The 15,104-nt window shown below is 39.9% G+C and overlaps 1 protein-coding gene across 1 annotated transcript; it reads left to right on the top strand.

Moving 5' to 3' along the window:
- The first annotated feature begins 2,709 nt into the window (after window positions 1–2,709).
- Window positions 2,710–13,457, top strand: LOC127610412 (CSC1-like protein 2). The gene is made up of 20 exons (XM_052080571.1): window positions 2,710–3,419; window positions 3,693–3,760; window positions 4,677–4,776; window positions 4,870–4,907; window positions 5,018–5,160; window positions 6,280–6,325; window positions 6,403–6,511; window positions 6,647–6,717; window positions 7,260–7,340; window positions 7,430–7,544; window positions 8,008–8,378; window positions 8,478–8,631; window positions 9,248–9,354; window positions 9,436–9,522; window positions 9,626–9,691; window positions 11,344–11,506; window positions 11,914–12,019; window positions 12,409–12,576; window positions 12,658–12,773; window positions 12,868–13,457. The coding sequence occupies exons 1-20, from the start codon at window positions 3,240–3,242 to the stop codon at window positions 12,955–12,957; spliced, it is 2,379 nt and encodes a 792-aa protein (XP_051936531.1). The 5' UTR covers window positions 2,710–3,239; the 3' UTR covers window positions 12,958–13,457.
- Window positions 13,458–15,104: the final 1,647 nt, after the last annotated feature.

The following is a 15,104-nucleotide window of genomic DNA, read 5'->3' as shown; positions in this document are numbered from 1 at the left end:
ACCTGGTAAAACAGGTATACATTTTGTTCGACGTTTAATGTTTTCAGTGCGGTAGTTTTAGTACGATACAGTATTGTCATCATAACCTTAACAAAATCCAAACAGCGAAACCATTCCACAGGCTGTAGCTAGTACGTGAGTGGTTATTTCTAGGCTGCTGCTTTGTTGCGGTGGCAAAGTGCCCTGCAGGGCTGCAGCAGTAAACTGTTGAAGTCAATTATGAGCTCAAGTTTACCTCATCTTATCGGAGTGGCAGCCCGCGGGGTTGCATTAGTGTTTCTTTTTGGGGAAGGAAAAAAGAAGCTCAAATATACAGTATGTATTTATATGGAGGGGTCTTAGCCAAGGATGATGTGGAATTTCATTCAAAATTAATCTGATTCTTTTATAGGTATTACTTATCTGATTCAATAAGCGTATGACCTGTCTTCGCCTGCAGCCTACAAAGAATGAGATGAAAATATTTGAGGCGGTATTCCAGCATGAACCACGATTATTTTTAAAAATTGAGTCATCATCACTCAGTGTGCACTTTTTAAACCTGTTTGGGTGTTAAAATCCCATGGCGTCAGTGCTTTTGCAGCTTGCACTGCAGCCACAAAATCTGCCCACGTGTGCAAGATACCTGCACTATCAAGCTACTAACAATCACAAGCAAAGGGAAAATTGCACTTCTATCGTGAGCTGCTGGTGGAGCTGTGAAGATGAAAAATGTATGTGAGCGTTGCCAAAAAAAACAAAAAAAAAACCTCACGAGGGAGTGAATCTACGGACCACAAGAGATTACCCAGTGTAGTTGTAGGAGGGACACGGGCTCCCTTTCCAACGCTGCCTCTCCAAGCTATCATTGCTGCAACCCTCCATTCTTTAATACATGTCCAGTGTCAGGTGGGATTTAATGGTGCAAATAAACTGTATGGCAGGGTGTTCATGCGATGATAAATTCAGTGTTTGGGAAAGTGTGACGCTCTGAAAACAATTTCATTTTTCTGCTCTGTACAAACTGAGCATTGCCTGAAGGGCCAGACTGAAGACATATTGGAGAAGGGTATGTTTTGGTGCCATGCTTTGTGGGGATTGACAATGATTGACTATAATCCTTATAATTGTTGCACTTCTTTACATTATATATTTTTTATTAGTAAAATTGGGATTTAAAAAAAATGTATGTATAAAAAATCTCTCTCTCTCTCTCTCTATAAAAAAAATTCCTCGTCTCACCCCCCTCGGGTGGTGTCCGTCCCTCATTCAGCTCGGGTCCTCTACCAGAGGCCAGGAAGCTTGAGGATTCTGCGCAGTATCCTTGCTGTTCCCAGCACTGCACATTTCTGGACTGAGATTTTCGATGTTGTTCCCGGGATCTGTTGCAACCACTCATTCAGTTTGGGGGTCACTGCCCCAAGTGCTCCGACCACCACAGGCACGACTGTCACCTTTACCTTCCAGGCTCTCTCCAGCTCCTCTCTGACCCCTTGGTATTTCTCGAGTTTCTCGTGTTCCTTCTTCCTGATGTTTCCATCATTTGGGACCGCTACATCCACTACAACGGCTTTCCTCTGCCCTCTATATATATGTGTGTGTGTGTGTGTGTGTGTGTGTGTATGTATATATATATATATATATATATATATATATATATATATATATATATATATATATACTATATATATATATATATTATTTATTTTTTTTTTAATGTATATCATGACTTTCATCTTTTTCCAGCAAGTAGGACCAGCAGTGTTTGGGTATTGGGAATACTGACCAGGAATCTGGTTGGGTATAATGGTTTAAAAATGATGTCATAATTTGTTATAAATAATACACATGAAAAACACACTATTATTATTTTATGCTATTGGAAAAAAGACACTTTTTATATGTAGTGGCACACCAAAATTGAATGAGTTCTTCTTGAGCCCATGTGCCACCTCTCCCTTAACGACAGTATCTGAAGAACTAACAAACCAATCACAACTGTCTTTGTGATTACTAGACTACAATAAGAACCAACAAAGTGAGACAAACTGCCATTTTTACACCCTCCTATCTTACTCGAATTTGGAAGGAAGCACTCCTTTTGGATTATATTTAACCTGGAAATACGGAGAAAGGAATACTTTCTTTCTGCATCCATCAATCTCCAGGTAGCAATCTGGTGGACAACTTTGAGTTACAGCTCATCCATCTATCAACGTCAAAAGGGAAATCCAGGGAATTGTTTTCAACATCGGTTTCCCCTCAGGCTATCACAGATTCTTATTTCCTGTCTGCTTCGGCCACTAACTCTTATGTCAATTCATGACGCATCAGCAAGTTCTTGTGCTCTGTCTACCCGACAACCCCTGCAGGGAGTCAGCACATGCATTCGGCTGCTTGAGTGTCTGAGCCATTACTGTATGCCGACCCCTGGCACATACACACACACGCCCCTCCTTTGTCAAGTAGGCTTGCTTTCAACTTGTCCACTGTGGGAAGTGAGAAGACTTTTGAACAACTCCAACCTTCTTCCACTTTCCATTCGATAGTAGATTAATAGATATCTTTTTTAAAGATTTTTCCAAAAGTGTATTTCAATCCACACACATGTTAAATAGAATCCATATCCGTAACCAGCCACAAATGTGTTACATGAATCTACAAATGTAAACGTGTAACATAATTGTATGTGGGAGGGGGGGCATAATTGTGTGTGTGGGGGGGGGGGGGGGGGCGGAGATTCGAGAATCTCACCTACAACAAGTAACTGCTGGGCAGATTTGCTGAGTAGATATAGATATGCTGCCAGCTATTAATTTCAATTATCAAGGCAGCTGGAGAACTACGGATGAGAACGAAAGCAATTTGTTCTGTACAGTATTATACTGATAGAAAAATCTAGAATATAAAAGGTTCGATTTTTAGCTATACATGACAAGAAACTGGAACGTATATATTGTGTAACACAACCTTTCACAACGATAAATTGAGTTAATGCGAAATCTTGCAGGCCAAACTTTTTTTGTTTTGTTTTTGCAACGAAGACGCTGTCACGTGACCAAGTGGCGCAAATCCTCTTGGTTCATTCAGCATCTTTGGTTCAAGGCAAATACGAATGACGTTGACATTCCTGCTAGGTGTGATTTAAACATCCATCCAGACGAAAATGACTTTGAGTTGCCCCTGAGGATCGTGTGTTTATTTTGTTGCCGAAAGAAACAACTGGACATCAACAAAAGAATTATATACATTTTAGCAAGATGTCGTGCGTGAATTTGTTTATGTTGTTGTTGTTGGTAATGAGCCACATGACACTGGCTGCAACTAAGAACGATTCTATCGACCACTGCTATGGGGCGCGATTTCACAGTGCGTTACTGGAAAAATTCAACTTTGGTGGCGTGTTCATTGTACTCTATGGGCACTTTTTCTGCTTCGCGGTGAGTTTTTGCAAACCATCCAACTCCCTCGTCATTTGAAGCTAGCTCGTCTATTTTTCTTCTTTGTTCTTGTTTTAAGACTTCATCTTGTTGTGGTGATTGTTTTAGGGGGATTCTTAGCGAGACATATGTGAACTCTCTCTCTCTCTCTCTCTCTCTCTCTCTCTCTCTCTCTCTCTCTCTTTCAATAAATATTCTATCTCTGATCAAATATAACTCCGCGCAGATATTTAAATGCCTACCAATTACCATTTAATTGTGTTGTACTTGCAGCTTATTTTGTGTGTGTTCTGCTTTCGCGTAATGACCGGTGGCTGGGGAAATGTCCCTCAAGAAGATCCGTAAGTGTCATACTGCCATGTACCGCTCTTGTTGTATGTTTGAATTTATTATTTTCGTTGCACACGAAATACAACATTCAACAAACTCTTGGGTCAGTATCACGATTAAGTGCCTTTATAGTGTCCTCATCAGAGTCACTAAGTCACCATGAAAGTGGAGCAGAATAATTAATATCTGACGTTTTATTCTAAGTGGCCAAAACATTTGCACATACCTACCGATACAGTGCAGTGATGTCTCCTAAAATGTGTTTACTTCATTTTATATCAGTTATTTCTATAATGTGTGTAAAACGTGGGTAAAGAAAACTAGTTAGGTGTTTTACACGATTTTAATGTTCAAAACACGTTGTATGATTAAAAACAGTCGTTTTGTTTACCTTTTGTATTTCCATAATGCAATATTTTGCATGTCCCGGAAATTGCCTACCATCTTGTCATTATGGTGTAACTGTCACTTTTGGAAACCCTTAAATGTTTTCAGTAACATTTTGTGTTTTATTGGTGATAAAACAACGACAAGTTGTTCATACAGTATGAGCCAAAACTTTATACCTTGTCATTGTTCACCTTATAAACAAGCTCACGTACATCATTTGGCTATTCTCTTGTACAGTATATTATTTGCTCGCAGTTAATTTATTTGAGGGTTAGGGAGTGGGGATGGGCACTTGATCAGTTCTGAAAGTTACTGAAAATTATGACGGCTTTGTTTTTCTTCCCATATTCTTTTGGTGGCAAATATAGAAATTCTGTATCTAAGTAGATATATACTAAAAAAATTTTTTTTAAGTACTGATTTCACTCCTTTACTCTAGTAAAGGTTTTTTAAAATGTACAACATTTAGGAATCGTCAAAACAAACATACGAGCACACGTGTGACATTATGCCAATTCAATGTGCTTGTACATACAGCGCGCTGTCTAACGTGGATGACACGATTGATGATGACAGTGACTCATCCTCATCTTCCAGTTCACCTACCCCTCAACCACACATGGGTTTTAAAGATGCAGTAAGTTGGTTGAAACGAGACAAATGAGGAGACATTGATGCGAGTTACCCCTCAAAAGAATGTTTTTGACATTTCTGTTCTCTCCTCTCAAAGCGATTAATGTCCTGGGTTAATGACATGGTCCAAATCAGGTGAGCGATTGTCAATATTTGGAAAAAATAATAATAAATTAGTGAGTCATACAATTTAAACTGGTTCCCCAGAATGGGATGTTGATTCTATTACTGTGATCTCACTGCAGTGAAAACGAGATAAGGAGGAGGTCTGAGGAGGATGTGATTAATTATTTGTCCTTCCAGCGTCACATCATTGGCCTGTTAATAATTGTGACTATTTTGTCTATGGGTGTCATCTTTCCCTTGAATTATGCTGGCAAACGTTTTGGTAAGTTTGTGGGAAATCCTTTAACAATTGTCTGAATACTTGTTTATGCTGATTACTGTGGAACTAAAGTCAAGGCCATAGTTTCAATGACAGAGCACTCGAACCCTGGCACCAATGCCATTGTATCCTGAGTTTCATATCAGTGCAAGGCTCACTCTGCGCATTGGCAATTAGGCAGACCGCTCCGTGCCAACCTGGGCGTTCCGGCACAGGGAGGGGGTGTGGAGAGGTGCCCGGCGCAATGACAATCTTGTGTCAGTCGATCGAAACTTACACCTGCTCAGACCACATCTAAATACTGACGCAGCTGATCAAACACAATTTTGAATTTGATCAGGGCACAGGCAGACAGTCTGACATTCATGGACCTGTAATCAGACACATGGGACAATTTAAACGGAATGAAAATCAGCAACTTGAGTGCGGATCCGCCAGTTTCCGCTCACCTGCAAAATTACCAACATCGGGTCTAATTTGCCTCCGCACGGAGATAAGCCACTCGCCATGCCAGATTCACACTGGTCATGAAAATTGAGCCCAGTCTGTTTTGTGATGCTTGTTGACTGAGGTTTTTACATTGTAAATTAAAGTGGTTTCATTTGTTCCAACTCAACCCAACTTTAAAATCAAGTTCAAAGTTTAAAATCAAGTTCAAAATCGTAAGAAAACAACAGTTTAATTAGACTAAAATCAAGTAAAAGTGTTTTCCTATGGAAGACATTTGACAGAAGAGGTTACAGAAACAAAGAAAAGGAAGTTTACAGAGCATCACCGGTCACCTGGTTGTGATTTTTTAGGCATTGCTGTAATTAATGAGGCATTTGGGTTACCGTATTTAATTTATTGTTTTGCTCACATCACACTGAGCTGTCAGTTAAACGTACGTACTGCATTCTGAGCTGATTGCGGTTTTTATTGTTACTCAATAAAGCCAATGCAAAAGCAAAATACAATTAATGCTAACTGAGCCATCACCTTTTAGGCATATTTTTCCAGAACATTTGGGTTGAACTTCAAATGAGACCACATTTACGTTCCACAAATTCATTTGGGTCTATTAACATGCTTGAAAATCTCCAATGCCATGTTGATGCTATTATTCTTGTTTTGCTTCCGCAGAAAAGGACACTCAGTTTGGAAAATTCACAATTGCAAATATGGATAAGTAAGTTATTTTTCATTTCATTGGGATGCGCTACATTCCTCTGTGATTATATCCCTGTCCCGTTTTCGCTCACCTAGTGAAACTGGTTTGTGGGTGCACAACCTCTTTGCTATCCTCTACCTCTTCCTGACTGTGTACAGCATGAGAAAGCACACGCACAAGATGCATGACAGACAGGACGACATGGTGGGTGGCTCGGTCAAAGAGAGTTGTTAGAAAAGCACCCTCCACTCTTTTTGTCCACCAGTGACTCACCGTGGCGACCCCTGATAGGACCAAAGCTTGCAATACCAACCACTTAAAAGCTTCACATTCCCATAGGCGAATTGTACGTTGTTGGTGATTGGAATCCCCACAGATGCAGAGGCAGTGGAGATAAAGCATCACTTTGAGTAAGGACCGTTGAGGATTTTTTTTGGATACTTCATTTTACAGGTAATGCGTATTTGATGAAAGCCCTGGTGGTAATTTCAGCCTTTAGCTTTTATTACAGTAAGAAGTTTTTTTCATGAAACTCCCCTTGTTTTTTTTTTTTCCGTCAGGCTTTTCAAATCCCAATCCAAAGCTCTTTAAATTGTGCAGATGGAAATACTGTATTCCAGCCTTTACTTTTCAACAAAGCCAGGAGATGATTTTATTATATTTTAGTTTTCAAATATAATTTTGCATTTCTTCCTGGAAAATTATGAATTAACTACTATCCCTCTGGAGTTTTTAAATTGGGTGGCCATTTGTTACAGTCATTCTGTTTCTTTCAAAATGCATTTCCTCATGAGGAGCGACTCGTGCATCACGTAGGGTGAGATACTGGAAGAAAATTGCTAACTAGTGCCGTAATTAGTGGAATCTGCCATGTTTGATGACAAGCACAAGAGTGGTGTTGATGATGGAGTTTTTCAATGTTTTCCCCTTTTATCGCTTTACTCTTTAATAGGGAGGCATATGAATACTGTACTGTGGAGGATGTACGGATCTGTTACGACTTCTCCAAGCTGTTGGAGCTGTTTCATAAACGGTAACAAATAACTTCTTCTGACTGGTTGAACATCTTTGTCCTGATTTTGCCTGAGTAGCGCCTCGACTCGGATGATGTTTTGTGCGCAGGAAGAGGGCAGAGTGCCAAAAAAACTTCTACCTCGATCAACGGGCTCAGGGGAACACCACCATGATGACCGCAAACTTTTGTCAATATTTATGGTGTTTCAAACATTACAAAGAGGTGAGAACGGACATGTCTTAATTTCTACACCAAACCAAATTTGAACTACTGGGCCTGTTATATGTTCTCTGCTAGAGCTGATGTTGGTCAATAGCTGATACAATGTGTTGAAAAGTTAGAGCAGCAGGAAGTATGCTTTGATTGTATTTTCCTTAAAACAAACAGGGAAAACTGGCTGAAAAAGGCCACACCAACAGGGAAACTCTTAAGTTGTCCAGAGATAGATAACCATCGTAATTACTCACCGAATGGAGAAAACAGTTACGTGTTTACAGACTACAGGCGTACTCAATAGTGTGTAAAAAGGTAGAGAGTTATACCCCGAAGGACCTGTAAAAAAAACAAATGAAAATGGCTTTGAATATCAGTCGACATTTGTGACTTGATCAGGCAACTCTGCTGAGCGGAGTGATACTGAGAAAAATACCTTCGATGAACTTATTTGACTTATTGTCCCTACCAGCAAGAGGCGGTCGAGTATTACACCAAGCTGGAAGAATCGTTATTGAAGATCTTCATGGAAGAGAGGGAGAAAGTACAGAAGAAACATTTAAAAATGATCTTTGTCACTTTTCAGAATGAGGCCGTGGCTGAAAGGCAAGTCCTGTTTCATAAGCCGTACCGTACCACTAGACGCTCTAAGGGTGCTGGTGTGACTGATAGATTTGCGTTATGCGGACACGTGGCTCGTTTCAGAATTTTTAGGGACTTCAATGTTTGCATTTGTCACGGCTGTCACGTTGAGCGAGAGCCCAGGTGTTCTTCCAGGAGTGCCAAGCTGAAAACAGACAATTGGACGGTCAGCTATGCCCCTGATCCACACAACGTCCACTGGTAGGATGACTTCGAGGAAGCAAAAAAAAAAAAAAAAAAAAACATGACTTGTGGTTTAGCTTCATCGTCCCGCCGTGTCTGAACCGCTCTGTTCCACAGGGAGCACCTTGCAGTGGGTGGAATCTCATGGTGGCTACGCTTTTATGCCATCAACCTTTTGCTCATCATACTCCTCTTTTTCTTTACCACTCCATCCATCATTATGGCCACTTTGGATGAATTCAATTTTACCAAAGCAGTGGAAGACCTAAACGTGAGTGAACAGGTTGAGAACTGGTCTTGGATAATGAGCTTTTTGCAAGCAACACCGTTAATGGTTATGGAAAATATTGTTTAGCCTTTTCCAGTTATTTGAAATAGGACAGCCTTGTATTGATAGCCTCGACAAAACAGCTGTTTATGAACTTTTTTTTTCTAAATACAACACAAGCTCATGAACATTTTTGTGTTGCACTGTGCACATTGCCATCCAAACTCACCTGTTTTAAGCTACCATAGGGTTTCCAAGCTACGTTGAACTCGTATAAGCTTAGGTTAGTGACTATTCTCAGGAAGTTTAGTCACAACACAGTATGCAGTCTTCACTTCACTCTGGATTACTGCTCTCAGTGACCATCATATCTCTCTCCAAATATTTTGGATTGGCCATCATAAAGCCTGTAATGTGCAGCCAAGGCAGCCGATAAAACTTGGCTCGGTAACACCACTTTGAACACTATGTGTCAGACGCAGATGAACCAAAAATGCCTTTTTTACATAGCGTATGTAAACTCTATAAACATCTAATACTCGGCTGATTCCTCGAGGCAATGAACGCCTCCTATTTTGTGCAGTGGTAAGTCGTTCAGCCTGTTCTGCTTTTTTCCCAGAATCCAGTCATCACACAGTTTTTACCTACCTTCCTACTGTGGTTGTTCTCCACCTTGCTTCCTACTGTTGTCTATTATTCATCTCTTTTTGAATCCCACTGGACCCGGTGAGGTTCCACACTGCTGAATTTAGCATGTTCTGAGGATGCGCGACTTGATGTGATACAAGATTACTAATTTTTCCACAGGTCAACAGAAAATCAAGTTACAATGCACAAGTGCTATATTTTCCAAACCTTGATGTTCCTGGTTCTGCCCTCCCTCGGTATTGCCAAGTAAGCATGTATTTATTTCTTTTTCATTTGCAAACAGTGAATGGAAATTCTATGCATGAATACATTGTATTACTTGTCTTATGCAATAAACCCTTTCTTGCAGTATGGAATATTTTTTCGAATGGCTTTTTGGTTCTACGTTCTTGTCCAATGGGACACAGAGATTTGCGTAAGTAGCAAATGCATTCTGCATCCTGTAATCATATCCATTTTATTTTCTAACATCTCAAACAAATACGTGTTCTAGCAGGGGTGCTCAGTTCCAATGGTGCTTTTATTTACAATTACAGGTCTAAACATCATTTGCCTTGAAGCTTTGTCGGCGTTCACCACATAAAAATCCTGCCCAAAAAAGTGTGCCGTAGACATTTAAGTATATATTGTGATGCAGTAATAAATAACATACCGGTAAACTAAAGTTTAGATTATAACGATAATGCAAACCAATCCAATGATCTAACACTTCATATTTCTTGAGAAATTATGTCCCCACCGTCCTAGACAACAACAGACTGATTTCCAATCTTAAATTCCTGCATGCAATTCTTCAGGAAGCAGTTGCCTATCTATCTAGTTGACAACCTACAAACTAAAAATCTATTTGAGGAGTATCAGACTGGATTTAGAATAAACTACAGTAAAAAGATGGCCCTGGTGAAAGTAATGACTTTCTAACTGCCTTGAATAAAGGCGGCACCTCGACTTATGTGATTGGAACTCAGTGCAGCTTTTGACACATGACCACCAAAATCCTTGTTAAGAGTATGCCATCGGTATTAATGACGTTCTGCCTGAAACAAGTTGAAATCATACCTGTCAGGTAGCCTACAATTTCTAAATACAAACAAAGAATGACCTTTAGACTTGAATTCCTTGTGTGTTCTACATACTTGGCCAATAAAGATGATTCTGATTCTGAATATGGTGTCCCGCAGGCATCAGTACTTGAACCTTTATTCTTGAGTCTTTACATGTGTCAAAGTAGATATTATTAAGGAACACGTCAATTCCCACTGCTATGCCGAAGACACACAACTCTATCCAAGAAACCTGAGGAAAGTAAATCAATGTATCAATCTTCAGGCCTTAAATAAACCAAAAGCTGGATGACTGATAATACCCTACTTCTGAATGAAAAACCAAAATGATTGTCCTTTGCCTCCATCACTTCAGAGCCAAAGTCAATAGAGTTATAATGGCTTTAGACTCCCCTCTCCTGGACCATGATTTAGTATTCAATAGTCACATCCAAAAAGTGTCAAGGACCACATTCTTCCACTTGCGTGAATAAAATAAAAACATCTAATCTAATCTCATAGTTAGCCTCTTTACAATGGCTTCGCATAAAATTTGGAATTGCATTTAAAATCTTGCTGACCTATAAAAATGATCAAGCACCACCATCCATTAAATAACTCCTGGTGCCTTACGAACCTACTCGAGCGCTACGCCACATAACACAAATTCACCTGCGGTCCCCAGAATCTGCAAAAATAGAATGGGAGGTATAACATTTAGTTATCAGGCACCCGTTCTATGGAATCTGCTACCTGAGTCGACCCGGAAACTCTCTCGTTATTGAAGAGCAACCTTAAATCATTCCTGTTTTATAAAGCATATGGTCAGGGATGAGCTATAGCCTTATTCATTTTTTGTGGCTTAATGCCTCACGTGTCAGACACTGATGGACTGATTGGATGAGCGGACGGTTAGCTACATTACCATCTTTCTCACGCTCGCTTGTGCTCTTACTTTATCTCTCTGTCTTTCCTTTTCTCTACTCTCGAACCCAACCATAACATCATGTATAATTTCTTCCAGGTGCGTGTTCCTTCCCGACACAGGCTCCTTCTTTGTTAAATGTGTCATTGCATCTGCACTCACTGGTAATGCTATGGAACTGCTGAGGATCCCGGCTTTGGTGGTGTATGCCGTTCGCATTTGCATGGCTTGTTCAGAGGCCAGGCGGAGGAACATCAGGATGGTTAGTGTGACATTCTGATGTAAATATGTGCTTTTATTTTAGCGGCAGTAGTTCATGATTTACCTCTTGACAAAAGCCTGAAAAGCACTGGCTTGGAGGATAGAGGTTTTAACTTTATGGTCACTTCTTGCGTTTTGTTGGCCCGTGGGCATAGTTGACATGGGGCAAAATGTTTCCCTGCTGGCCACCGCCCATTCCCACACACTTTTATACCTATAAAATAGTTAAATTCCTTTTCAATGTGTCCTAACATGAACACTGTGGGTCCACACGCAAAAATCATGGCGGAGCTGATCGAATTGGCTTGCAAAAGGCAAAATTTGCAAATATATTTCCAAACATGACAAATGTGTTGATTAAAACTATTAAGACTATTATATTTTATGACAAATAAATCATTTTTATAGTTACCGGCCACTGAGTTTCCATGTGGAGCGTCTTACGCCTGGATGATGTGTATCTTCACCATGGTTATGACCTATAGCATCACCTGCCCAGTCATAGTCCCTTTTGGTAAGATTCGATTTTTCTATGCCTTTGATGCACGATTATAATCTGGTAAAATGATGTTGAAACATACAGGAGCAGTTGAACTACTACTGGTTCTTGAATTAAGTCTACAATCGATGCTCTGTCCCAATTCATTGCTCAATGTGTGAGCCAAACAGCTACTTTTTTTTCCTTCGAAGAAAAAATTGGGGTCACTTGGTGGTTGGCATCAGCAGCCACTTTCACACTGGCCATCAACGCTGTCTTTCATTTCACTGCCCCCCCCCCCGCCACCCACACACACGCATACATACTTATTGTACCTGTATATGCACTGCACCCTTTTCTCATGCGAGGACCATGGCCTCCGATGTGGAGGTACTGAATGCTAAGCCCTTTTTTTCTCTGTGCAGGCCTGGTATACATGATAATAAAACAACAAGTGGACCGGTATAACATTTACTACATTTATCGGCCAACCAAGCTAGACATGAGTATCCACTCTGGAGCTGTCAATCAAGCTATGGTTGGGCCCATTCTGGGAATGTTGTGGCAGTTTTTCTTCTTTATGAAGCGTTCTGGTATGACATTCACGATTGTGTGTTTTTGTTTTAATCTTTTGTGCAATTCAAGCCATTGATGCATGAACTTTCTATCCCCAGGTATTTTTGCTTCTTCCACCCTATTCACAGGGACCATGCTGCTCATCACGTTCATAGTCTTTATTGCACGCGCCTGCTTTGGACGTTTGAAAAAGTTCACTCCTCACAACTATCAGGTAACAAGCTTTGTCTCTTTGGTGAATGTGAGTTTGGTTGTGTGACTTATGTCTATTTCAACTTTTAAGCTAAAATCCCTTGTTGTGGTCATAGGTTGACATCCATCATGAACATGCAAGGGCCGAAAACCCAGAAGGTGAAGATCAGAGCACAAACCTATATTCCCTCTTTCAGTTGAAATAGATTTCTCCACGGTGCCGTGCGGGCGGCGGTTAAAGTCTACAGATTAAATGTATGTCGTTATGTTTGTTGTCAAAATGGGGCGAAGCACCTTAAGAGATGATTGAGCACTGAGGAAAATGGATTTGAATTTGGAAAGTCTACCGAACGCAATGCGTCCATTTTCCATATCTTGTGTTCTCAATAGGGTTGTGAATAAGCAGAAGCTTATCCCAGCTGAAATTGAGGCGAGAGGCAGGGTACACCCTGAACTGTCCGCCAGTCAATAAAACATGCAGCATTAGAAATATATGTATTATAATAATATAATATCTATTAGTGTTAGCAAGATAAGGACTGCTTAGTCAACTGCTCTTAACCGAGCCCAGAAAGCCGGCTTTCGGACTCACCAATACTCTTTCTTGCATTTATCTTGCATTAAGAATTGAATATAAATAAACAATTGTTTGGGCATTGTTTGGTTTGGTGTTTGAAATGATACAAATAAATCTGTCTAATCATTTTGTAATGTACCCGAGTGTATTGCTAGACCATAAAAACAAAAGTTATGTATCACGGTATAACATGATAAATAAAATAAATGTAATGTTTCAACCTGACACTGTAAATATGTTACAAATTGTCTTTCAGCATGAAACGAAGCAAATCGTTCAGCTCACTGGCAGAGCGAGTCTTACCTGTCTTTTTCAGTCTTAAATCTTTTTACACACTGCCTTATTTAATTTTTACAATATGATGTAACGGCAGTGTTTTCAGTGTGATCACTTAACCACGTTAGAATGTGAAACTTACCGTGTGAAAACTACTGTGGTGTTCCGTCAGGGCCAGCAAGGCCTTCTCTGCTGGACTAAACATTCTCAGAAAAGTAAATTTAATAATTTCATAAATATGTCAACAATATTATTCTCTGTATTATTTACGTCATATTATTTCCACTTAGTCGAGTGGCTTTCAATGTTATTTTAAATAACATTGAAAGCCACTCGATAAATAACTTATTTGGAGTTTTAACCAATCATATTTCAGATAGCTTGTGTTGCTAGGTAAACTAAACTTGCTCGGGACCTTCAGATTAAACAGAGCAGTCCCCTATACACTGCCAATGAACGGGCACAGTCAGCTTGCAATAGCCAATCAGATCACGAGTCTGCGTACCAGGGGCAGCGAGTAGGGTTACGTCGACACTGGACGTGGGCGTTCGATGATTGGATTAGCGCCTGCTAGAGGGAGCTGTTGCTGCATTTGCCACCAAAATGGCCGAAGGAGAAGACGTTGATCTGGTTGCAGGATGACTTTCCACACTATTTTCAAGACGGACCTTCCACTGGATTTACCAATTTAAGTTGTTTTACCAAGTCAGCAAGGAAACATCAGAGCACGGCTGGGCACTTACAAGCTACGGTGCGTTTAAAACGTTTGGGGACACTCGCGTAGATCTGCACCTCAGTGAACAGGCACTACATTGGTGAGTAAATGAATTTTATTTTACTTATTTTATTTCGTTTGCATTAATGGTCACGAAATAAAATGACAAAAGATACAAAAATGTATCAAATGAGCTCACCTGCAATTTACAATGGTGCATTGTAGTCAGCTTTGTGCACTGAAATTCGTTCAATCTCAGCTACTCAACATTTTCAGTTGTTTGCTGTTGTATACCCTATTCTCAAAATGCAAATGATCTGTTAATTTTATTTTCAAAGAATAGTTTGTTTTGTTATTGTGTGGTTGGTGTCTTGTATGAAACTGCGACATTGTGCAATTTATTGGACAGACTTGTTTATGATCACACAGTGTAATCTGGGTGGCATTTTATTAACTATTTTAATTTTTGACTATCTGTAAATTTAGTTTCCTGTTCTTAATTGTGAATGCATACTTGATGGTTTCAAATGCTCCTGAAATTAAGTGCTGCCTTACGAGCCTATATTGTGTTAATGTATGTGACGTCACTGAAGGCCGAAGGTTGAAATGCACGACCTGCCACTGGAAAACTATCATGTTAAACATAATTACCGTAAATCAGTATGTATTGTATTGTATTGTATCACATTAAAATGAGAAGACAATGACATTTTAAAGTGATGTCTTCTAGACATCACTTTAAAACATGATAATTCTTTACGTTATATTCTTCTGATGAGGCAGGA

This window comes from Hippocampus zosterae, chromosome 11, assembly GCF_025434085.1.
Source record: "Hippocampus zosterae strain Florida chromosome 11, ASM2543408v3, whole genome shotgun sequence".
NCBI lineage: Eukaryota > Metazoa > Chordata > Actinopteri > Syngnathiformes > Syngnathidae > Hippocampus > Hippocampus zosterae.
This window is presented reverse-complemented; position numbering and strand designations above follow the sequence as displayed.